A 25,572-nucleotide genomic window follows, 5' to 3' on the forward strand; every position below is an offset into this window, starting at 1 on the left:
TCTTTACGCTGGAAACGCTTGGAAAACAATAAAGAACTGCTTGTACATATTCATCGGTTTCAATTTTTCTTGTACTGTAAACGGGCACGTATACTTTATTGCGTTCGTCAGCGAGTATATCAAGCCTTCAACACCGTAATCATGTCATAACTGTGCGGGTTGAGAGTCATTTCATTATGATAACGATGGTTACGATATAAATTGGGAATAAAAAAGCCGCCTTCGAGTACTGTGGACAACGTTGTCGGCGCGGTTTCGCAGTGGCGTAGCAGAAACCTTTTCATTGCATTTGCACGTGAATAAAGAACGCACTCTGCGGATATAAACCTTCTTGCATGCAGCCATAACGAAATCCAATTTGTGAAGAAGGTACGGTATGCTTACAGCCTGACGAAAATATCCACACGATCGTTTTAAGCCTTGATCCCAAACACCCCCCAAACTTCCTAATAAGTCGTTTGTGAAGGTGCGGAAACATTAATGCGTTGGGCAAGGAAAAGCATTCATCTGATGCAAGACAACAACAACAGAAGAAATAGAAGACAGCCGTTTTATTTCCCGCTGTGCGATGCGCGTGTAAGGGCCTGCTGCTTGGCGCGTAGCATTGGACTTGAATCTTCATAAGAGCATCTCAAAAATACTTCAGGGAAGCCTAAGCATTTGGATACTTATCGAGGAGCTCTGAGCATTGAACCTCGCGAATAGGCTAGAAAGTAAGTTACACGCGATCTTCTCACCGCTGCTCTGAAGAAAGATGTTCTCTGTCTCTCGCGTGTTGCAAACTTGTGCGGGATACAGGTTGAAATTATCCAGAGATGTCAGAAGCTGATAAAATAACTGAATTACTGGAAATTCGCTTTTTATTGCACTGAAGCACCAAGGCGGGCGATTTCTAGCACAAGCACTGTTGCCCCTCACAAGCGGAGTGTAGCAGACGACAGCGGCGCGAGTCCCTAAGCCGACGTCAGAGCCAGGGGGCGGCACTCAAACATCTCACTGCCCATTACAACCTCGAAGAATGCGTTCTGTGGCAGGTCCTGCGTTCAGGAGACAAAAACGGCGATCCAGGGCGAAGACTCCTGGTCGATGAAAAAGTCTGCTCTGACGGGGGAATTTGTAATCAACGCACTGGCACATTAAACTACACAACTGCTATCAGATCATGACGTTCAACGTTCAACGGGTTGTTCGTTTTCGGGTTTTATATTTTAGCATGAAGGAATTTTATGCCAGGATACGACAAGATTTCACTGACGTCATATCCGTCTCGGAAATGACGCGAGTACACCTTTGTCGAAGCGACCCGCGAGCAGGACGTCGCTCACCAAGCACACCCACAAGACAGCCGCCGAGCCGCAAACCATGCACAGCGGCAGATTTCGCTGCGCATTTCACTATCGTGTTTTACCGATTCCTATGACAGAGGAATCAACCACAGTTTTTTTGTTATCTTATTCTCCCATTTATATTTAAACTTATAGGTGAAGCGTATAAAAAGCATGTGCTGAAAATGGACGGAAAGAAGGGGGATGCGCCACTTGAAAAATCTCGCGGGGTGTTCTGACACCGCAACACTCTCTTCTCTCTCTCTCTCTCCCTCCGCTACGCCCGTGTCTCATAAATGCAGACACGTATAACCCATCGCTTAGTCAACGGAATCTCGTCGCTACATGCACAGCTAAGGCGGAATATGCGCCCGGCCCAGTTTTACCTCCTATGCCCCTACTCTACGACAAGCCAAAGTCGCCGACAAGACAAAACATTTTAATCCTGCTCAGTTGGTACTGCCACGAGCAGGTGCGGACTCCATAGTCGAAGCAGAGATTCCACAACCCGACGCAGCTGCGCAGCCATTCCGAGCAGCCATCGTGTTAAAGGGAGACAAATATAGTGTCAACTGGACGTCCGGCTCCGACGCAAAACTAAAACGTGGCCACACATGTGGCCTGATAGCTCAACAACTGACTCCCAAGTGCATTGGAGTCGACTACGGGGATTGTTAGAAAAATTAAGAAAAACTAGGGTGCCTCGAGAGCACGGCGTCCCCACCTTGAACGCTGCGCTGTTCTCGAGGCACTCTAAGCTAAATAGTACGGGGGTGCCACCTGTCGCAGAGTGCCAATGTTGCGCTGCCATTCTTGCAGCTGCGTTTCCGCGGGTGTCCTCCTGAAATGCACTTTTAGTTAGTAGTTGACAGGACAGAAACAGCCAAAGGGGTAGGCGAAATGCACACACGCGTTAAAATATGTGCCCTATTGGCTGGTCATCGCCCGCAGCCCAACGTATGATCAGTGTGTTTTATCATCAGCGGACCCCGTACGTGCAAACAAAAATACCTCGGCGCCGGAGCAACGCCCGCTCCTTTGCTCAGCGAGCGCAGTCATGACGGCGCAGATACGGTCTTAGCCGTGGAACAGTCTCCTAACGCTTTAACACCATATTAATTCTGACATCCTTTTTCAACAAGGAACTTCGAGGGCATGGTTCACTCTCTGCATCACCTGGAAAGCAATACTGTGCCGCTAAGCGAGATGTGGCCATCTGAGTCCTCCTGTTGAAGCGCTTCGGCAACGACTACTCTCGGAGGACAGCTGAGTCTAGCGTCTTTAGCAGGCAGCTCTCGGCACGTGTTCGGCGGTGTCGGTATTACATTATCATCGTCATCATCACCACCACCACCACCAGCAGCCTATCTAGGCCCACTGCAGGGCAAAGGCTTCTCCCATTATTCTCCAATTATCCAGGTCCTGTGCTGACTGCGACCAAGTTATCCCCGCAAAATTCTTGATCTCATCTGCCCATCTAACTTTCTGCCACACCCTGCCACACTTGCTTGGCTTGTCTAAGGATCCACTCTGTTACCCTTAATGACTCTTGCCTTCGGGGGGAATCATCATCAGCAGCCTACAGAGCCAACACACGCTTCACTTGGGCTCACTAAAACGTCTATTTGGTGTGGACCACGTCCTCTCTGCCTGACGAAATTACCACCAACGCCTTCATAACGTCACGCGCTTCACGTCAAGCCCACCCGCTACGTCAGCAGGACGGCGGTACGTAGATTACAGCCACATAAAGCCCACCACGCCGGAACCCACGCTAAGCCTAGCGTTCCTAGTTCTAGCCAAACCAACGCAGTCAGGGCTTCAGCCCGGCTCTAACTCCATCGCCATGGCATCACCGCCAGAACCCAACGCTACCATGGACTTCAACCCCAACAGCGGCAGAGCCATCCCAGCTCCCTGACCATGGCAGCAAATACTACGAGACCACCATGCCCGCAAGCAGCGGCCAACAACGCCGGCAGCCGCACGTCGGACACCCCCGCGTAGCGTCCCACGACCACAGCTCCCGGACTCCGACTACAAGATAATCTACAGACCGCAAGCCGGGTTTCGCGTAGCTTCGTGGAGCGATTGCCAAGTTTACCAGGGCATCCAGCAGGCAAGCAACATACCCGAAGCTGCATTCTACGCTCGTGTCACTATCCAAACCCAAGCTGCCCAAAACCTAATCATTGCGAGCACCCCCGACGAAGCCTCCGCCCTTGCACTGAACGAGATTACCTCTATACAACTTGGGGCAACAACACAAGAAGTACTGCCGTACCTGAAACCACAAGCCGGCACGTCTCGAGGGGTAATAACGGGGCTCGATCCCAACACCACCAACGAGCAGCTCCCCTGCATCCTATCAGCAAATGGCCCACGTATGCTGCACGCCCGAATGCTCGGAACATCCACGTCAGCTCTAGTCACATTTGACGGCGTTCACGTCCCATTCTACATCAAGGCGTATGGCCTATTAACCCGTTGTCGCCCTTACCGCCAGACCATACAGTGCTGTACACTCTGCGGTGAACTTGGACACCGACGAGATGTCTGCACCAATCCCGACATCGCCATCTGCCAGCGATGCCACGCGCCTGACCCCCAGCCAGACCATGACTGCAAACCCATGTGTCAGCTCTCCGTACTAGATCACCTGACTGCAAGCAGAAAGTGAAAAAAGAAACTACGACCGCCGCCACCCACCGCCCAACTACGGCACAAATTCGCCAACCAGAACAGCCATCGACCTGCACCTACTTACGATGCCAGCCAGCACCAAAGGCAGACTGCCAACCAAACGAACACCATTCCCCAAGTAAGCTGGCCAGCCATTGTTGCACCACCACTCACTGCTCGTGCATCTTTTCCCCCCCTCCCCACACCCGCTGCGCCTGCCGCACCCACTATCACACCACCCCCCGACACCCTTATCCAGATGCTTCAAGCAGAAAATGCACTGCTGAAACAACAGCTCGAACAGACAGCACAACGCACCGCAACCCTTGAAAAGCGCATCGAGAAGCTCCTCGCACAAATGGAACAAATCACTCAGCAGCAATCACTAAGCACCCCAACTCCCCCAGCCGACACAAACTCAGAAACAGGATCCTTGACCTCAGGCGCCTCAGTCGCCAGCAGAAGCTTAGAGCCCTTGTCCGCCATCCCACACGCTGCTGCATCCGCATCAGTCGACCTCATCCACTTAGAGCGCCTCATACGCGGCATTGGCGAACGACTCGATGAACGCCTTAATAACCTGGATCACAGGCTACACTTTCTGGAGGAAACTGAGAAGGCCAAAAAAGCACGAGAGAAGCCCATGAGGCGGCATTTACCCCCCGAACTGGGCGACACATCATCGACCCTCCAATCCGACCATGACATGTAACAGAAAAGGCAACCCCCCATCCACGCTCACCCGGTGGCAATGAAACTGTCGGTCCTACCGCAACAAGTAGTCTACGCTTACCCACTACACGCAACAGCGCAAACCCGACGTCATCGCATTGCAAGAAACCGATTCTGACACTTACTCTGCTCGGCTACAACACACATGTAACCGGCATTGGCTCACGCGCCGCTATCCTGGTACAGTCAACCCAAACGGCCCAATCTCACACTTTGCCAACTGAGATCGACTATGCGATTGTAGAAATTATTCCACGCAAGAAAAGTCAAGCCAGTATATTTGTACTTAATGTATACAGCCCCCCAAACAAACCCCTTACCGGCATCGACAAAATCCTTAAAACCGTCCCGCAGCGCACGCGCGGACAAACATTAATCGTCCTTGGCGACTTCAATGCCCAACATACGGCGTGGGGATACCTAGAAGATACCAAGAAAGGCAAAACACTATATGATGCAATACTTCAGAGCCTTCTGCATTTGTGTAAGATTCCAGATCTCCCGACGAGACTTGGCAACAGCATCTCCCGAGACACCACCCCTGACCTCACCTTCACATTTAATGTCAAGAGCGCCACGTGGATGCGACTTGACAAACACCCGGCAGCGATCACCATACTATAAAACTGGAAATTGCGCACGCAAGACACGCTAATCAACGCATCGGCACTTCCAGACTCACTAATTGGAAAGACTTTCGAGACGACACCCCTGCGGACTCCATCACTAATCTAGATGACTGGATCCAACGGTTACTTGACACGGCCAAGAAGCACACAAAAGAAATTGCCCTAACCCAAGAAACCCCAGCCACTGACGCACACCTGCTCCATCTTTGGGATGCCCGACAAGGCCTGCTTCGAAGGTGGAAAAGGAACAGAACAAATAAGAAACTCCGCATCCGCATCGCTCAAATCACAGCATAGGCAGATGGGTACGCTAAACCACTTAGCCAACAAAACTGGGCTGAGTTCTGCAACCAACTTCAAGGCACGCCCGGCACCCGCCGCACCTGGAACTTACTCCGATCTTTATTAGGCAGCAAGGAATCCAAATTCACCACCCAACACCATCTGAAGCACCTGATACATAATTACCAGTGTACAGAATCCGATTTATTGCGAGAGCTTCAGCAACCGCATCAAGCACCCATTTCCGCTACTACTCTGACATTTCCGTCATACAAGGGAAAACCCAATCCAGACATGGACGCACCTTTTATTATGGCGGAAATCGAAGCAGCCGTTCACATCTAACCCGCAACACAGCCCCAGGAAAAGACCGGATTTCTAACAAGCTCCTCCGCAACCTTGATTACGTTGCCCTTGAAAAGCTTTTGGAATTTTTCAAATCCCATTGGCAGGCTGGAACCCTCTCCCCACAGTGGAAGCACGCCGAAATCACCCTCATACCCAAGCCCAACAAACCGCTCCGCCCAACAGACCGCTCCCAAGCCCAAAGAACCTCCGCCCCATCTCTCTCACTTCATGTGTCAGAAAACTGTTTGAGCACATGGTGCACAACAGACTATCACCCCACATCGAAGAGAACGGGTACTTCCCACATACAATGTACGGCTTCCGCCTCCACTTATCGGCCCAGAACATCCTACTTCAAATTAAAGACGACGTTCTAGACACCCTGAACAATCAGAGCAAAAAATCAATCCTAGCCCTAGACATCAAAGGGGCATTTGATAACGTAACGCATCATGCTATCTTGCAAGGTCTTGCCTCTACCAACTGCGGCGAACGTACATTTTCCTACATCGCTTGCTTTCTGACCAACCGCACGGCAACGATAGGCATTGGGCATCTCCGTTCCGACCCATTTGCAATGGCGCCCAAGGGAACCCCACAAGGATCCGTCGTTTCACCATTGCTATTCAACTTAGCTATGAAAGATTTGCCGCCGCTCCTCGCAGCAATCCCCAATTTACGCCATGCACTTTACGCTGACGACCTCACCTTGTGGGTCCCCACCGGCTGCACCGGCGCCCAACAAGACGCACTTCAGGAAGCAATACACGTCACTCAAACATACCTCCGAGCTCGTGGACTGGAATGCGCCCCAGAGAAGTCCGCCCTCCTCACGCTCTGTGCCCGCACTTACAAAAAACAAACTGACCCAATCCCCGATCCGGAATTAACGAACGATCAACAACCTCGCAGTACCCACAGTCCCTCACCTTCGCATACTCGGTCTCAACATACCCAAAAATGGAAGCGGCTCTCAAGTCTTACCTGCATTAAAACGCACTCTCACACAACTGACGCACCTCGTACGACGCATCGCTCACCGCCGCTACGGCCTTCAGGAGAAGGACACTCTGAGAACAACTCAATCAATACTGATCAGTCGTCTGAATTACGGCACACTATACCTGGCTCTCAAATTCGTCGAAAAAGAAAAACTCAATACTTTTATCCGCCAAGCCTACAAACTCGCCCTTGGCCTACCCCCCTCAACATCCACGCGCAAGTTGCTCCAACTAGGGGTACACAACCCTTTGGAAGAATTGCACGAGGCTCATCGCTGTTCCCAAATCACCCGTCTCAAGCTGACACCTACCGGACGAGACACCCTTACACGCCTCGGATACCCGGTACCGCCCAAAGAAGACCAGCCCCAACGTGTCCCCCTCCACATCCGTCAACACATTCGTGTAGCTCCCGTGCCGCGGAATATGCACCCCCTTTACAACAAACCACGCCGCAAAGCACGGGTCGATGCAGTTACGAAGAAGCACGCCGGGAACCCTACGACACGCTACACGGACGCCGCACGCTACACCCGCAAACCCGCCCACGCAGTCACGGTTTTAGGCCACCAGGGAACCGAAGTCACAGCCGCCACAATATCCACCACCTCTACAAACGCCGCTGAGGAAATCGCCATCACCCTAGCAACCACAACACATAGCGAATACGTTACAGTCATTACGGACTCGCAAGTAGCATGCCGCAACTACCAGCTCGGCCGCATATCACCCTTCTCCCTCAAAATCCCGAATTCCATCCCGCAGCTTCCCGACATTCATATCGTTTGGGCCCCTGGACACGAGTCTCTCGGTGGAAATGAGGCGGCACACGCCGCTGCCTGCGTACACACCCTCCGGGCCATTTCCGAAGAGAGCCAAGACACGAAGGCCCCCCACACAATGAATGGCTACGCGGACGTTCTCGCTCACTTCAGACACGAGCGCCAGCAGTTCCCTCCACCCAACTCCCACCTTTCCAGGGCCGAAGCGACCACACTCCGCCGGCTACAGACCAACTCCTACCCGCACTGTACCCTCCTCCATCATATCTACCCCAACCAGTATTATAGGACCTGCCACTTTTGCCCCCAACCAGGCACCCTGTACCATCTGGTCTGGGAGTGCCAACAACCCCCATCCCTCACACCCAATCCCCGTCCTACGTACGAGGTGGACCGGCTGTCCAGCTCGGACCTCTTGACCCAGCGCATGCTGATAGAGAGGGCACGAGCAGCCAGCAAGGACCTGGGCATCCCGAACTAGCGGACGTCCCCCACCGGTGGTGCTCTCACCATCCTGCACCATTAAGCTCTAAATTAAAGATGTTTATCCTCTCTCTCTCTCTCTCTTGCCTTAGCATTACATGCCCTGCCCACGTCCATTTCTTCTTAATTTCTACTAATATGTCCTTAGCACGCGTTTGTTCCCTGACCCACTCCGCTCTCTTCTTGTCCCTTAATGTTACACCTATCATCTTCCGTTCCATTGCCCGCTGAGTCGTCCTCAATTAAGTTGAACCCTCTTGGTGAGCCTCCAAGTTTCTGCCCCGTAGGTGAGTACCGGTAAGATGCAGCTGTAGTACTTTCTTCTACATTACATGCTTGGTATTACATGCTTGGTATTTATAGTGGTACCCTCACCCCACTTCCGGTGGGTGTCCTGCAGGAATTGCAGCTTCGCTACTCAAAAGCATTCGTACTTCAAAACTCAGACATCCAGGGATAAAAAAGAGGCACGAATGCGGAAATTTATGAAGAGCGTGCCATGGAGGATTCTTATTACCGTGTTTCACACTTCTCCCGCAAAGCAGCTTTATTATATAGCTCCCGTTATCCATAGCCGCTGGGGCTTGAGCTGCTCGCGCTCCATGCAAGCGAACGTGGTCTTGCATGTGCCTTCGTAGTCATGGTGGCACTCAACTCTCGATTTGCCGGTACAGTGTGCCTACAGTAGAGTAACCAGCGCACCCTGCCAAAGAAAGGCATGCTGGAGTCGTTCAGACCCTTGCTCCCTTGTACTAAAACCGCTCATTCACCGTAGTCCGCGGTCATTGCGATTCAAGTGACCCTTCCTGACTCCAGCTCCGCAAACGTTTCTGATCAGTGAAGGTGGTAAACTGAGGACCCTAAAGACGGCGTATACGGGGACAAAGCCGGTGACCCTCAAGATGATCAAACCCAATGAGCCCCAAATTTCTTACAGCACTCTCTAAAAACCTCAAGCCACCACCCTCCAATGAAATGAAACAATGCTAAAGCCCCCGCATCCTAAAAATAAAAAGCTGATTGATCTAGGATTTTTTTTATTTTGTAGAAATCAGAGTCTGGCAAGCCGCTGTCAAAATTTCACAAATACGAGAAATATGTGATCTTCCTAATGCCTCGGGGAATTACCACAAGCAGTGTAATATGCCCTCAGGCCCACCCTGCCACTGGGTTCAGCAAGCATTTCGCCAACCAGGCCGATCTACACCACCTCAAGCAATGGTTAATCGTTCAAAGACATGAAGTGGCACCTATTTCACCTTCATTATACACAAACGATTTAAACTGCGACCACCTTACCATGCGGCAGGAGCTCCAACTTAAGAAAGATGTAGACCTCTATTGTGAGCTCCCTTCCCTCAGTATCAGGCAGGTAAAGATCGGCAAGAAAAGCTTCATCTACCTTGAATCTTCCCCAAAAATCGCGGTTGCAATCCCGATGCCTATCACTTGAGTATACAAGGACCTCACACACAGCTTGATCGTATCAAAGGCTTCTAATAGAAAAACAATCGGCATTCACTGGCGTCAGGTGACGGTGCATGTGCGAATGGTTGGCAGCTTTGGCCAGTATTCTTATGAAACATCAGGCATATACATATCATACCATGTATACTCTGTTCAATTAAGTAATCATTGTACAGGACTATTCACTTTGTTGTCGGGAAACAGAAAAAGGAGAATACAGAGAAGCACTTTTAACATGTAATTGCATTTCACTGTATCGCACTGCAGCAAAGTGCATTCTAGGTTGTCATAACATCACTTCACTGACGCTCTTTCGGCAGTGTTACAAAACTGTTAGCTGATATTTTATGTATTTATTGTCGCGCGTCTCACTTTCGAAGATAAAGAACCGGTTTTGAAATGTTGATTTGCCGGTCTCCCAGGAAGCTCGATGGCAACGACATGCGGGAAAACGCTGGAGATTTGTCAGCTCCGCTGAAATGCAGCAGCGTTCGCCACGACACCCGAGAGAGAGAGAGAGAGAATCCACTTTATTGGAACTCTGGTTTTAGGGTGGGGGAGTGGCGGTGGCCCATGGGGCTGCCCGACGACACCCGACGTATACACGTCACCGTCAAGCCTCGACGGCCCATTGATCATGCACGCCCAATCTGCCTCACCTTGGCAAGCCCCACCTCTATTCTGCTCAGTCCCTCAGTCGCGTGAGACGCTGCAGTTTTTCTTTTTTTTCTGCCGGCCAAGCTGCGTAATCCTCTGCCAGCTGAGCGCGAAACGCAGATCCGTACCCCTACGCGCTGTTGCATAAGCTTCAACACATCATTGACCACCATACCTGACAAAGTAGACAGCGTCATAGTGTTCTACTAATATTTACTCGTGGCAAACCTGGCTCCAGAGTCTAGGCGAAGCCCGCTTCAGCGAGCACGCCTGGTTCACTATCGTCATGTACCGAGGAGGAAAGTTCTATCGTTAGTTGGCATGGCTCGCTAAGTAGCTAAAAATAGCCTGTTGCTGCGAAATAACAGTATCGTTATACACGTTTATGTAAAGATGTTTTATCAATAAAACAGTGGAGCTCGAAGGTTTATTTGGCGTGTTTTTTTTCAAAAGCTTCAAAAAAATGTTGCTCTTTTTTTGTAAATTTCATCATCAGGAGCCAAATTAAGCTATGTGGAAAGCCAAGCCAAGTAGGGAGAGAACGTTTTAGCTGCTATGGCGGCGCCCATGGCGGCACGAGATTACAGCGACAGATTTTCCTCTAGTATATTGCAGCAGAAAATTGAATGAACGTCGTGGCACTAAGTGTGCGACGAACACAACTAGGACAGCACCATATACGCCCGCTCCGACACCGCATATGGGCCTCGGTATCGAGCAGCTCGGGAATAGAACGAGCAGCCATTATTTTCAAAACTTTTTCCCGCAGCTACCCAGGATACGATGGAGAGGACTACACCGAAGGACACCGTCATCAACCTTGCCGTCAAAGTTGATTCGAAGCCGGACCCTCTCGGTGAATCCGGGGATGACTACACGATCGTGCAGACAAACCTCAGCGTCAGCAGCGGTGCTGAGAGGGGATTAGCTCCCCAGGGCCGCCCAAAAGCACAGGGTGGCATCGCTCAGCACTTCCGGCCGGGTGCGCATCCAGAGAAAGCAAAGCCCAAGCCTAAGCCAGCCTCAGTGGCAGCGTTTGAGAACAATCTCTGCTTCCGCCTCGTCCCCGGCGAGAACGGAGAAGCCAGAGTCGTCCCCTGCGATCTGTTCCCGACGTCGTCCACGATGCAGTCTCCCAGGAAGCCGCCCACGTCCGCTATTCCTACAAGACAGGTTAGTCGAGCCACGTAAGCCACCCCTCTAGAAACAATTACGTTTATTGAACGCTACTACGCTCGGTGATTCCGACGGCGAAGCATTAGGGCAGTCTAAATATCTACCACGGTGTATATATGCTGAAGGATGACGAGTTGGCCAAGTTGGTTCAAATTTGTGATGTAATAACAGAATGATATGCACAAAAACCAAATAATTCAAGCACGAACCCTTGGACCCTCATTCTAAATGACTAAAGGTGAACCCAGCTGAATTAATTAAGAAGTCTATGTGGGCTAGTTGGTACTTCATTTTGGGATTTTCTTTCATGCTCAAGCCCACCTCGAGGAAAGAATAAGAACAGAAAAGAGGCGCCCTATCTTGTCCTTATTCTTTCCTCAAGCTTGCAATAATGTTCCACCCAAATTCCAAAGGTGACCCTGGCGAAAATGGTGGTGGCCGTTAACTTAAAACCGTATGTTATGTACACGTGCTCAGTACTGCAGTAAAAATTTTGGCATGGTATTTACACCAGTAGCAATTGGAGGGGGGGGGGGGGGTAGTGAAGCACACCACCGCCGATAATGTGATGGTAGCCTATCAAGATTGATTGGCGAAGCCTTGCAGTCATAGTAACCGAGGTAGAACGCAAGTGTCGCAAAGGAAAAATGACGCTGATGATAGCTAGAGGACACATGCGTCGCACTAGCCACGCGCCACTGTAGGCACCACGTCATTACCGCTCATAGAATTAACGCGCTGCCTTCCACGCGACACTTGTTCTACAAATTTCATCGGTGCGGTGTATTTGGCGATAGACTCTGAAGCGTCTACACCAACAGAAGATGTGCAACATGCCGCCGCCCACAATACTCGCATAGCCGTTCAACAATTCAACACACGTCTTTCTCTTTCAGTACATCATAAGGAGTACTGAGGTGTCTTAGAATGAAAGAAGTCGGAAAAACTGTTGCAGGGTCTCTTTAAGCGCAAACTATCGCAGAGGCTCTTTGTTAAAAACATGCTTGAGTTCCTTTTTATTCCCAGTGCGCCGTGATTGCACGGATAGGATGACGCTACCGCAATGCTTCCGCTTCTTCAGGCGTTTGTAGAATGCACGGTGGAACAATCACAGCAAGTGTGACATCGGCTGCCTCAACGCCGCCGTACTGTTTGGTTCGTTGCATTAGAGTGTATCTGTCGTAGAGGGGTGTGAAGCAATCGTTAACGGATACAGAAAGGTGGTCAGTTGAAGAAGCGTCTATCTACCACTATTTACACAGCGAATGTTCACCGCAAATACAAGACAAAAGGATAACTGGGGTGAAAATGAAATACGGCGCAGCGTACTGCTGGAAATCACCGCACGATCCGGAATGAGGCCCGAAAGACAAATGGCGGCCGAAATTCTTTACAGCTAGCTCAACAGCGTGGGAATCTGGGGCCCAGACGCCGCCGCAGTGGAGAGTAGAGCTAGCGACCGCGCACAGCCGCAGGTCCTGACCGCTTCGCCACATTCTGGCGCTAATAGATTCCTCATCCTCGTCAACTCCCCTATTGCATGGCGGCATGAAGAAGCAGCGGCGCAACGCGTAGGAGACTGATCGGAGCCACTACAAAACGCGAAGGCGGGTCGCGAGGCAAGCCGTCTCAAGCGGCAAGATTACAAGCGTCCTTCGACAACGCGAGACGGAAACAAGGCGTCTGAAGCGTTTAATTAGGCAAGCACGCTTTCACATTCACAGAGGTGTTATAAAAAATTTATTTGGTCTGTAAGCGTGGCTGACAGCAGACAAAGAATTGCTGATGTATGCTATCCAGCTATATAAAAAAATGTCGAGGAAACAGTGCCGTCATTCGACTCTTCAGCGGGATCTTACGTATTCATATAAATGCGCCACTGCCTGTGCTATGGCTCACCTTGGCGCGCCCGAATATCTTAACCGAAAAAAATGGCGCATTTTTTGTTCCCCGCTTGTTCCGTTCTTGATAGGCTTACCTGCCTATCATGAAAGGAACAAGCGAGGCAACAAGAAATGCGTCATTCTTGTCAGGTAAGATAATAAAGGCAGCAGTCAGTCGCTGCGATGGTACTGATTTGGTTTCAAGAGCATAAGTCACAGTCAAGAATTGATACAAGTCGCCTATAGACCTAGCCCATTCTATGGCGAAGAAGGGCAGATTAACACTATCCATTCTTCCGAGTACTGCCGTCAATCTATTCATTTTCTATTCCGTGGTCACCGCCGGTCGGAATAATTCCAGAATAATTATAACTCCGGAGCCGTAGTTCCTACGTTCCTCTCGAGTCCACGCATGAACACTTACAATGTGCCGGTCCCACGTGGCCAAGTGTCGCTTCATGGACTTGTCTAATATAGGCCGGATGGCGTATTAACTTTGCCAGACAGCTGTTTTTTAAGCGACAATTTTTGCGGAATACTTAAGCAGCCCTTTGTTGTTTGAGGGCCCGCTTCATCAATGTCTGACCCACCAGCCGGTGTTCCACAGCTGCATCCGGCTGCGGCAATATTCGCACATTTGTAAATTTTAACAATATAAATCACCGCGTCTTTTCAAGTCTCATCAGTTAGCACTAAATCCTATCCTTCCCTTTTGGCGACACATTTTCTCATAAACGCAACCTCCGAACTGTCTGTTAAAGTTAATCACGATGGACTCTGTGACTGATGTCGTAAAAGCGCTAATTGGACGGGGAGGTGAGAGGACAGCGGTAACAATATTACAAGAACAAATACAAAACTGAAGCTTGGTAGCCGGAAAGGCATAGTAGAAAGGTACACCCAAAAAGTTTGAAGAAAAAAGCCCCTAACGCCTTCTGCAGTTCACTGTCGCATATGGAATAGTTTTTAAATAGAACAGATATAAGAAGCCGTTTGTGGTAACCAAGAGACAGTGGGAACGTAAGATCGAGATTCTGCAGCAACAGCGACAGGGACGGGTACCAGAACCGGCAAGTTTCCCGCCACTCGCACCGAGGCGAGAGTCGCGTCAACGAAGCGCCAGCCGCCGGCGAGACAGGAGCAACAGCGCGAGGCGGGGAAGGAGCGCCAGCCGTCGGAGACGATCGCCGTCCCAGCCCCGGGAGAAGGTCGCGTGGGCCGACGCGGTCAAGATGGCGCCCACGACGAGACTCCAGTCCCAGAGGCAACAACAAGCTAAGACCAAGACCCAGGAGGAAAGCGGTGCCGTTACGGCTCTGCGCGCAGAAAACGAGAAGCTTAAGCAAAAGATCGTCGAGCAAGACGCCACCATCAAGGAGATCAACGAGAAGCTCGCCATGCTGATCTCGATGCACCAACAGCTGCAGCAGCAGGCCGTGCAGCCAACAACGCCGCAACCACAACCCCAACCGACACTAGCGCGACACCAAGAAATAATGAACGAAGACGAACCAGAGCCGGAAACTGACCCTAGGGCGGCCCGCCCGTCGGAGCCAAACCCCAAACGACGGGCGGTGGAGAGCGCCAGAGACCGCAGGATCAACGCAAGACTCGACAAGCAAGACGAGCGGCTGGATCGCCTAGAAGCCAATGCAAAGATCACCAACGAGCGACTCACGGCCCTCGAGCAAACGACTCACGCAATGAACGAGCGCCTCACGGCCCTCGAGCATGCAGTGCAGGGACTACAGAACGCGTTCACGCAATTACAAGCACAAATTCAAGCCCAGATACAGGGACTGGAGAACGAGATCATTACCAAACTGCAGCAACTATGGATGGGACAACCCGCCGTAGCACAGCAACTTCCGCAGTCGCAGCCCCAGTGCCAATAAAGGACCTCCTGGTCTGGCACTGGAACTGCAACGGGTTCTCACGACGAAAAGCGGTGCTACAACAACACTTAAGGCAGCTCAAGCGCAAGCCCGACGCAATACTACTGCAAGAAACCCACTGCGAAGGTCCCCCGCCGAAATTACAGGGGTACCGTACCCACGCAGAACCAACTACGGGACACAGCGTGGTGCTCAACGGCAAACGGCGCAGACACAGAGGTACGTGCATTCTGGTTCGGAGGGGGATCACCTTCGTCGAGCACACGCTTCTGACCAACAGCACGGCGGAGCACTGCATGGTCGAGCTCGTTACGGGTAAAAGGAAGAAGGAAAGCGCATTCGTGGTGAACGTATACAGTAACCCGCTCCACCACCAGCAGCGCTTCAAGGCCCTCATGCACAAGGCGGCCCGGCTAGGCGGCGGGAACACAGTAGTAGTATGCGGCGACTTCAACGCCCCAAACCAGGCTTGGGGACACGCCAGAACGACGGTCAAGGGAAGAGAACTACTACAGGATGCCATAGACGCGGGCTTCAACCTGGTGACGGACCCGTCGCAACCCACAAGAACCGGTACGTCGGTGGCGAGGAATACCACCCCGGACCTGACGTTCGTCAAGATGGGGACGGCGTGCTCGCGTGAAGCGCAATGGCGCAACACGGGAGCAGACCTTGGCAGCGACCACATGATAGTGGAGGTCCGAATCCCGCTCGCCGGCCGCAACAACTACGGCAAGAAAACGCACAAGCTCACGGACTGGGAAGCGTTTCGCCGGGCGCTACCCGAAACGCACGACGACATACAAGACATAGAAGAGTGGACCACCGCCATCATGAAGACGGTGGACGACGCTACTCAAGAAATAGAAACGGACGAGGGCATCGACAAGATGGACAGCCGCTTGGCGCACCTTCTGGAAGCCAAGAGCTCACTGAAGGCCCGCTGGCTAAAACAACGCACCAACCGTCGGCTGAGGAAACGGATCGCCGAACTCAACAAACAGATCGAAAAGCACTGCAGGGTGCTGTGCGCCCAGCAATGGAACCAGGCGTGTAACGAGGCGGACGGCATGATGCACACGGGAAAGACGTGGAACATGCTACGACACCTCCTGGACGAGACCACGACCAAGAGTACCCAACACAACAACCTTGCCCGTACGCTCCATAGGGCCATCATGGAACTGGGAGAGGACGAGGTCAAGAAAGCACTGGATGCCAAGTACCTCCCGACCACCCCCACCGAGGACCATCCGGGTTACCTCGGAGAGGAGAATGCGGAGCTAGACAAGGACATAGAACCATGGGAAGTGCGCGACGCGCTGCAGAATCTCAACAGAAGATCGGCGGCGGGACCTGACAGGGTCACCAACAAGGCGCTCAGGAACCTAAACGACGCGGCAGTGGAGGCGCTGACGCGCTACTTCAACAAGTGCTGGCGCGCAGGCCAACTCCCCAAGCAGTGGAAGGCGGCCAAAACGATCCTTATCCCAAAACCCGGCAGGCCCCCGAGCATAGAGAACCTTCGACCAATTTCACTCACGTCGTGCGTGGGGAAGGTGCTGGAGCACGTCCTCATGAACCGGTGGCAACGCTACCTAGAAGACGCAGAGCTCTACCCCAACTCCCTCATAGGATTCAGAAATAAGCTGAGCACGCAGGACGCCATGATCCTGCTAAAACACGAGATCCTGGACGACGACACAATGACCAGAGACAATAGAGCGGTGCTTGGCCTGGATCTGCAGAGTGCGTTCGACAAGGTCCGACACTCGGCAATCCTAGGACAAGTCTCTAAACTCAACATGGGAGGGCGGACGTACTACTACATCAGGGACTTTTTGACGAACAGAACGACCAAGATCTGCGCGGGAGACCTGCAGCTGCCCGAAGAGAAGCTTGGCAGCGTCGGCACGCCGCAGGGTTCAGTCATTTCCCCGCTGCTGTTCAACCTGGTGATGATCGGCGTGGCAAATCGGTTGGAAAGGGTGGCGGCCGTCCGCCACACCATCTACGCCGACGACGTCACGCTGTGGGTCCCAGAAGGCAGCGACGGACATATCGAGACCGCTTTGCAAGAAGCTATAGACGCAATCGAAGAACAGCTCGACGGATCGGGCCTCGTCTGCTCTCCGACCAAGTCGCAGTTGCTGATACTCCCACCGAAGGGCGTTAGGAAACGCAAAAGAGACGACCGGTCAAGCATCGTCTTACACACGGCAAACAGACAGGTCATCCCGGAGGTCGACCAAATCAGGGTGCTGGGCATGCTTCTCGAACGAACGAGGGTCAACGGCGCCACAGTAACCAAGCTGACCACGAAAGCCGACGCGGCCATGCGCCTTGTCCGCCGAGTCTCCAACAGAAGGGGGGGCATGAAGGAGGAGAACCTGATGAGGCTTGTACAGTCCTTCGTCATAAGCCACGTCGCGTACGTCGCCGCGTTTCACAACTGGAGGGCGTGCGAGAAAGCCAAGATCGAGGCGACAATACGTAAGGCGTACAAGACGGCTCTCGGCCTCATCAGAAGTACGAACACTGACAAACTCGCGGCGTTGGGGGTGCACAACACCCTCGACGAAATCGCGGAAGCACAGAAGACGGCGCAGTTTGAGCGCCTGTCGGGCACCAGAACGGGACGGTACATCCTCCGACGCCTGGGGAACGTGCCCAAGGATGGAGGACAACCAGCAGGGGAACCGCTGCCAGAGGGAACGCGGGCACGGCTCGTCGTCTGTCCTATCCCTCGCAATATGAACCCAGAACATAACAAGGAACGAAGGACCGCTCGGGCCAAGGCCCTGGTAGACCTATACGCAAGCGACAACGGGGCAGTGTATGTGGATGCTGCGAGACACCAAGATGAAGAAGACGTCTACGCGGCGGTGGTGGTGACAGCCATGACGGGAGACACGAAGACGGCGGCGAGCGTTCACGCCAAGAAAACACATCAGGCCGAGGAGGTAGCGGTGGCACTCGCCCTAGCAGACCCCGGGTGCACGACGGTCCTTTGCGACTCGAAAACGGCGATCCGCAACTATGCCAAGAACAGTGTGTGCGGTGAGGCCGCGCGCATTCTGCGCAAGGCCGAAGCCAACGGCTGCTTCAGTAGAGGCAGTGTGGTGCTCAAGTGGTTCCCGGCCCACATGGGTAGAACCGTGGCGGGCCAGGTGGGCAACGCGAACCACAACGAGACGGCCAACGCAGTCGCGCGAGGACTTGCACGCCGCGCGACGAACAGCGCCCAGGCCGCCTCGGACGACGTGGACGCAGGCGCCGAAGATTACGACGGAACCAAGGATACGATGACCAGCTACAACGACGTTGTGCGGTGGTACAGACTGTGTCGACGAACGATGCCGCCTCCCCACCCGAGGTTGACTCGGGAGGAGGCCGTATTATACAGACAATTACAGACGGACTCCGTGATCACCCCGGTGCTCGCGAAGTACATGTGCCCAATGGTGTACGACAGTGATGTGTGCAAACTCTGTGAGTGTGAGCGGGCCACGCTGACCCATATCATGTGGGACTGCAGAATCAGCGCGACGAAGGCAGCAGAAGAAACGACGCTTCCACCACCCTTAGAGGCGGCGAAGTGGACTTATGACTACGACGTGCAACTCCAGGCAGTCCAGCAGGTCTCGGCGGCCCTAGGTTTGCAGCGACCGAGCGACCCCACAGAGGGGAGGGGGAGTGGTGGCTCTCTCCGACCCGAGCGGGGAAGCAAGGGCGCAGGTCCTAGGGTCAAGCCGGGACGACGTCCAGGCCGCGTCACGGCTAGGATGAACCTCTCGTGAAAGGGTCGTCCGAAACCGCTCTGCAGGCGACTAAATAAAGTTGCTCTCTCTCTCTCTCCAAATAGGCCCTCCAGATTCGCGTTTAATCTAGTGCCTTGTTCATTCAAAATGGAGAAGCCCTCGAAAATTTAACAGCCGCGCCGGTCTTCACGCGTATTTAAAATATGCGTCTGATCCTTGACGTGCTTATATCCGCATCATCCTCTATGAAGGGCCAAGTAGTTTCCATTGTCATTATTTACGGAACATGCGCACGCGGTCGATCGTTTACGCCCCGTCTACGCGCATCAACCTTTCCCTAAACTTTCCACACATGCAATTTTCAGAATTCTTTAAACGTTTCTCATCTTTCGTACATACGAAACACAACCCCAACAGTAAGGGTTTGGGAATAGGGCGGTAAAGAGATAGTAGGGAGCTCAAGGGCGCAACCTGAAGTCGAGGGCCGCTCATGTGGTCGCTCCTTCTCTTGCCCTCTCAATCAGCTCACGCCGATCTTGATTTGACCAGCCTTTCAAAGCTGCCTACCTACTCCATAGAAGGGGAACATGAAGGGGAATAAGGGGGAAAGCTGCCTACTCCAAAGAAGGGGAATATGTAATGTTTGAAGATATCTCCCCCGAACACTTGGACCTGGGCAGGTTGCATAGAAGAGGGTGCATGTTTCCACTGATTTAGCAGAGTTTCAGGTTAATGCCGGATTTTTCACACATAACATCTCCGCCTGACTAGATTTGTATATGTATCTGTTGGTTACACTGTGCAGGACTTGCGATCCTTCGGTGCTGAGGCCTTTTTGTGGCACGGAAGACGGTGAGGGAAGTAGGGTAGCCGGCTGCCTTGTTCCCTTCCAGACACTCGTGTACGAGTGCCCATGTGATATGAACTTTCTTCATTGTGGGTGGGAGAAACTTGTCGAAGCGTTTAATCACTCTGCCTGCAGCAGGCAATATAACGGTCTTTTGTGAGTCTGTAATGATGTTTATGCTCCTACCGTTCCGCAGGTTGGATTGCAAAGGGGGCGGCTAGAATTTCCATTTCTCCGTTCCTGTACGTATAGAAATCCTGAAGTTATAAAGGTTGCAGCGGTGGTGCACTACAATAATTTTTGTTTTAATTCACAGCTTGGAAGCACCCGCTCTTGCGGTTTTGCGCCATCCGTCGCTGTTGGCACTGTAACCGAGATTTTATTTATACAGATACCTACATCGCCCTCACGGGCATTAGTGTAGGTGGAGGGGAAACAAAAGGGGAATGCAAATGTAGAAATACACTTGTCATACAAATCAAACAGATTGCGTTTCCTTAAACAATAATTATGCATCAAAGCAGTAGAATTACGGATGTACTGTTAGAAAAGCAGCACTTCAAAAAAGGAAGATAAAGATAAAAAATGCATACACAGACAAAAAGCACCTTAGCAGGGTTAACAATGTGTAGCTCCATCAAACGAACAGGGCACCGAGAACGAACAGGGCACCGTAGGTAGAGTGAGCAGGAGAGCGGAGGAGGGGAGCATGACGAAAGTGAAAGGGGCAGGGCGGTATACCGAGGGTGCCGCGCGAGACATGTTCCGCGGCGGCGACGTGCTGCGCAGGAAGGTCAGAGTATAGAGCGCGCCGTCGTGCTTTCGCTGATGAGGCGATCACACCGTCGGACGAAATAAGTTCTGCCCGAGCAGGGGCGCAGCACCGCCGACGCCAGAATCCGAACGTGTCCGCTGCCGAAGCAATCGCCCTGAAGAGTTCAGTTCGCGCTGTGCTCAAATTTCTCTTTGGGGTATTGTAATTGTCAGGAAAATTTTTCGTACTTCCGTACATTCCGGCGTAGGTGATACTGTGTTTTCGTAGTTTTGGAAATTGCCTCGTAAGACTTTATTCCTGGCTTGTCGCATCTCCTTGTGTAGGTTTAATTCCATGTTGTTGGGAAGGGGAGGATTCTTAAGAGTAGTCGCTGTATTAGAAACATGTCCATCATGGTGCCAAGTCCCTTCTTCTCCTGAGGCAAGCCTATCTTCCATACGATGTCCTGTGCCAATTTTCTTTTAAGCGAAGCTTAATAGTTGAGGTACAAGGCCAGAACTGTCCACGTCGACACCGCGGGCAGCAGGCTCACAGAGAACAGGTGAAGGGCCAATCAGTAAAACTAAAAATAAAACAACGGCACGTACAAAAAGACACTGTAGCCGTCTTGCAGAATGCCGAATAAAAATGTCCTAAGAACACACTTGTCGAAACTTTTATAATTCAATAGAAATCGAAATCCATCTCCGAAAGCCAGGATAACAGGTCGTGGCCTTGGAGGAGCAACGATTCTAATTTGACAGAGCACAGAAATACTCCGAAAGGCACTTTGTGACTGTGGGGGACGAATTTGGAACGGCGTGCAATTGGAACTTTGCTCACGTCGATTCTCCCCTGCTAGTGCACTGGTTACTTTTTCCCAAGTGGCTGATTCTTTAAAAGGAGTCATAAAGACCCGATTTGAGGATCTTTTCGGTGAGGGCGAACACTGGGAGATTCAAGGTTGCCTCATATGCTGTCCTGATGATGCTGTTTATTTTTTTTAAGCAAAAGCTGTTCAAGCGAAGGCTTTCCTAGTGGGACGATTGCGTCCTGCTGAAAAGCTAATGCATTTCCCCGTAGGGTTGGTCGACCAAAAAGCTGTGATAAGATCACTGGACACAAGCCTGTGTGCGTGAAAGCTGGCTTCCGTTGTGTTAAAAGGTTACTTGAAAATCGCGAAAAATTAACTTATCTATACAAGGCAGTACAAGCATCGATCATGAAGGAGGAGTACGATAGTATACGTTTACCTCATAAACCACGTATCGGTATTATACACTGAGATCGTTCGTAAATGCGTTTCCTTGTGCGCCAAAAATCGTCGCATGGGCTTGTTCTTCGTTTGTGATTTGGGCCTTTGAAGGTTTAACGATCGATTGGACGCACTTTCAGCGGAGGTTTTGATGCACTTCTGACGCAGTTCTGTGTTGGCAAACTTTCACGCTTCTCTCGACTTTCCCCAGGAGGGGTGGTAAATTTTTCTTCATTGTGGGTAAGTTTAAATAATGCACGGAAGGCTTTACGATATCTGGCTCATGATATCGGGCCTTCATGATTTTAATCGTTTCCTCTCTATTCACGCTCTTCCCTTAGTTTGGCATTTTACAGTGTGGACCAAAAGGTTAATGATTTTTGGTGTTTTTACAGATGTGAGATCGGTTCTGCTGTATCGCTGTTGGGTTATGGCGAGGATTCTTACATGTCTATTCACTGCGATGGCATCCTTACCTATTTAAAGGGTTAATTTTTAACTAGTCCCAGTGGCGCCATTCGTCGTTTGCCAGAGAGAGCTTGAGGCGGGGACAGAGCCGCGGGAAATTCGAAAAGTAATTGTCAAAATAGTATAATTTGACGCTATACATTGAGTTTTATTTGTTTTAGGGCACATCATGTTCATCATCAAGGCTTTCCTTGGTTTTTAGGAGACAGGCGGTACTCTTTCGGCCCTGTTTCTTGCTTAGGCGACCAATGTTGGTGCCGCGGATCAGTGCCGGTGGGAGAAGCGCTTTGTTGTGATACCGTCATTCGAGGGCACGTCGGGCGACCGCATCTTCCGAGCATGTTTACCACCGACAGGGCGTAGAACGAACTTTGCTGCACAGGTTCGGCGCCGGCTGAAATCACGTATCCGTCTTTTGCCTCTGCCTTAAATATTATTGTCCTCCTTCCCACACCCCAGCTACCGCAGCGCCGTAATCCATATTCAGGAAAGGCCTAGCATCTGCCTGCCTCAGTCGTAGCTTCCGGTTAGCGGAGATGACGTATTTCCGCAGACGATTGATAAACCCAGCTGATAGCGGACGGCGAGCACCCGCAGAGAAATGTAGAGCCTAATAAGGATATCACGATCGAAACACGCACCCCAGGCGAAGATTGATCCCGCATAATCCCACGATTGAGGGCCCAGTGTCCTTCGAGTGGGCACCAAAACACTCTATTCTCCGTATGCGTTCTAGTGATTTTCTTGGGATCCTAGACTGCTAGCTTTTCTTGCGGTTTTCATTCAACGAGCCGCTAATTCTTTATTGCACTATAACTATATGCATAGCAAGGGCCTCTGTTTTCGCTGCCTTTGCTCGGTAGGGAGCATGACAGTGTTTCCCGCCGGTCAACTGCTCTTGGCGGGCTGTAGACAATCGAGTCACGTCCCGGGTGTTACGATAAGCTCCGTCCTACCTACCGAGTTGCCAGAGCACCGCTGGCTATCAACTCCGAGCCTAGGCTACACTTCATGCACATGGATAGTAAAGGAAGGGGAGGGCGTGTGTAGCTGAAAGGTCGTGAGCTCAGTGCGCACTACAGGCTCCTTTTTCTAGACTTTCTTTCTTATCATTTCAGAAGTGGCTATCGTATTTCGGGAACCGAGCACCAGACGCAGACGTCTCCCAGCATGGTGCAGGAAGAGCTGGCGAACCCTTGCTTAATATAGCGATAGCCCCACACGCTATCGTTTAGAGAGGCTAGAACTACCTCCCCCCACACCTCTCTTTCTCCGGCCGTAGCGAGATTATGGCGACAATTACAAACACCATCCCTCCCCACCGGACACATCATCTACCTCATCTATTTCAGGTTACCGATATCCACGCCCAAATTGCCCCGCATGTGGCGCTTCAGATTCCACGCCAAGCGCCATTGGCGAAGACCTCTTTTTACCCCAGCTTCTCTTACCCAACTCTCCCCCAACCTGGCTGTACATGACCGTGAGCTCCTCAAACAAGCTACAGCTCCTGACCACTACTAGGGATAAAGATTGCCTCACGCACCTGTCCGACCTAAAGAACACTCGCTGGGACTGGACATCCACAGAAATAGAAAGTTGCCCCCCCCCCTCGCCACTCTCTCTGTCTCCTTTTCTCCTATGCTTTTGTTGGAGTTCTAGACCACTGCTGCTATGCGGGTGCGTCTTCTTGTGCGCTCACATTTATCTCTGGACTTATATACACCGTTGAAATTTCCTGTCCTCGGCTACCCTTTCAAAAAAGAGTATTCTTTTTACTAGAAGACAACTTTTGTAGCTATTCCGCGCGCGTTTGGGCTTTTGGGTCTACCATTTTTCAAGCGTTCTTATGCTATGCCGCGGCGTTCGCACAGCAGCTATAAGCGCTCAGCCCTTATTGGACTGGGACAGAGCTAACATTGCGAGACGAGACAATAACACAACACGAGCGCTTGTTCTCGCACGAAAAGCTTCGAGCACGACGTCGCCGTGTGCAAAAGAATGACGCCGTGGTGTATCGTATGACTGTGCAGCCATGCTTACACACCCATAACGCACCTGCAACCTATCGTCCTTTATTATGTTTTTTTAGGGGCGAAGCTCCTTAAGGCGTGGGTCTGTCCATCCTCGACGTATGTATGTAGCCACCTCTAGTTTAGTTCTTGGATTGTTTACTAGATGGCGTGGCTACCTCTAGTTTAGTTCTTGGATTGTTTACTAGATGGCGGTACTTGTATATGATGAAAAGATGCGCTTGGATTGTTTACTAGATGACGTGGCTACCTCTAGTTTAGTTCTTGGATTGTTTACTAGATGGCGGGGAGCGTTGTAATAAAATCCGTTCGCTGTTGGCGCGCGCTCGGAGTCGCCCGATGGATAAGGCTGCAGATGTGCGAGCCCGCGAGGCAGAAGCGCTCCGTGAAGCTGCGCGACGCCGCCCGCCAAGATCCTGCCGTACGAGAGCGGGAGGCCGAAGCGTGTCGTCTGGCTGCGCGACGACGCCACCAAGATCCGAGCGTTCGAGAACGAGAGGCCCAAGCGTCACGGCAACGGCGCGAGGACCCTGCCGTACGCGAAGCGGCACTGCTGCGGCGCGAAGAGGATCTCCAAAACGTCAGAGAACGGGAAGCCGCGAGAAAGCGCGCGTATCGGCAGGCAGACCCCGATGCAGTGAGAGCTCGTGAGGCGTCTGCAAAACGCATCAGGCGAGCTCAGCCCCAAGGTGCCGACGCGCGGTTTAAGCGAGACTTTCTAGACGTTACGTTCGGACACAGATGTAGTGCGCGAACTTTCACTGAAGAGTCACGGTTTTACCGATGATTTCCCCAGGAGCTTCGCCCACTCATCATCATTCACCCCGTGGATATGCTGTGAATTTTTGTTCTCATTTTTCGCAGTTTTGTGTCAGCCGTTGTCCTCGCGACATCGTATTCTTCGCTCAATAACCTTTATCCAAATGGCCGTTTTCGTTATATCAAAAGCTGTGCAATTAGCCGATAACGGCGTTCCAAGTTAACAAGACTATGTAGTCGTATACTTTCAACCGAACGAAATGGATCAGAACGGGCAGCTTGTGGCAACTTGTGGACGTATATTGTTTCTGGCGGTGATCAATTACGCTAGCCTAATGATGACGAGGGTGAAA

At 51.7% G+C, this 25,572-nt stretch overlaps 1 protein-coding gene across 1 annotated transcript in view; it reads left to right on the forward strand.

The window, feature by feature from the left end:
- LOC144168035 (uncharacterized) overlaps positions 1-25,572 on the forward strand; it is a 50,228-nt gene that overhangs the window by 22,788 nt on the left and 1,868 nt on the right. Inside the window, exon 7 of the mRNA XM_077697125.1 lies at positions 11,158-11,561. Within this exon, the coding sequence (XP_077553251.1) occupies positions 11,158-11,561 (404 nt within the window). The remainder of the gene's footprint in view (positions 1-11,157; positions 11,562-25,572) is intronic.

Source organism: Haemaphysalis longicornis, unplaced genomic scaffold (genome assembly GCF_048455015.1).
Source record: "Haemaphysalis longicornis isolate Haplotype H1 unplaced genomic scaffold, Haemaphysalis longicornis Haplotype H1 scaffold_2, whole genome shotgun sequence".
Classification (NCBI taxonomy): Eukaryota; Metazoa; Arthropoda; class Arachnida; order Ixodida; family Ixodidae; genus Haemaphysalis; species Haemaphysalis longicornis.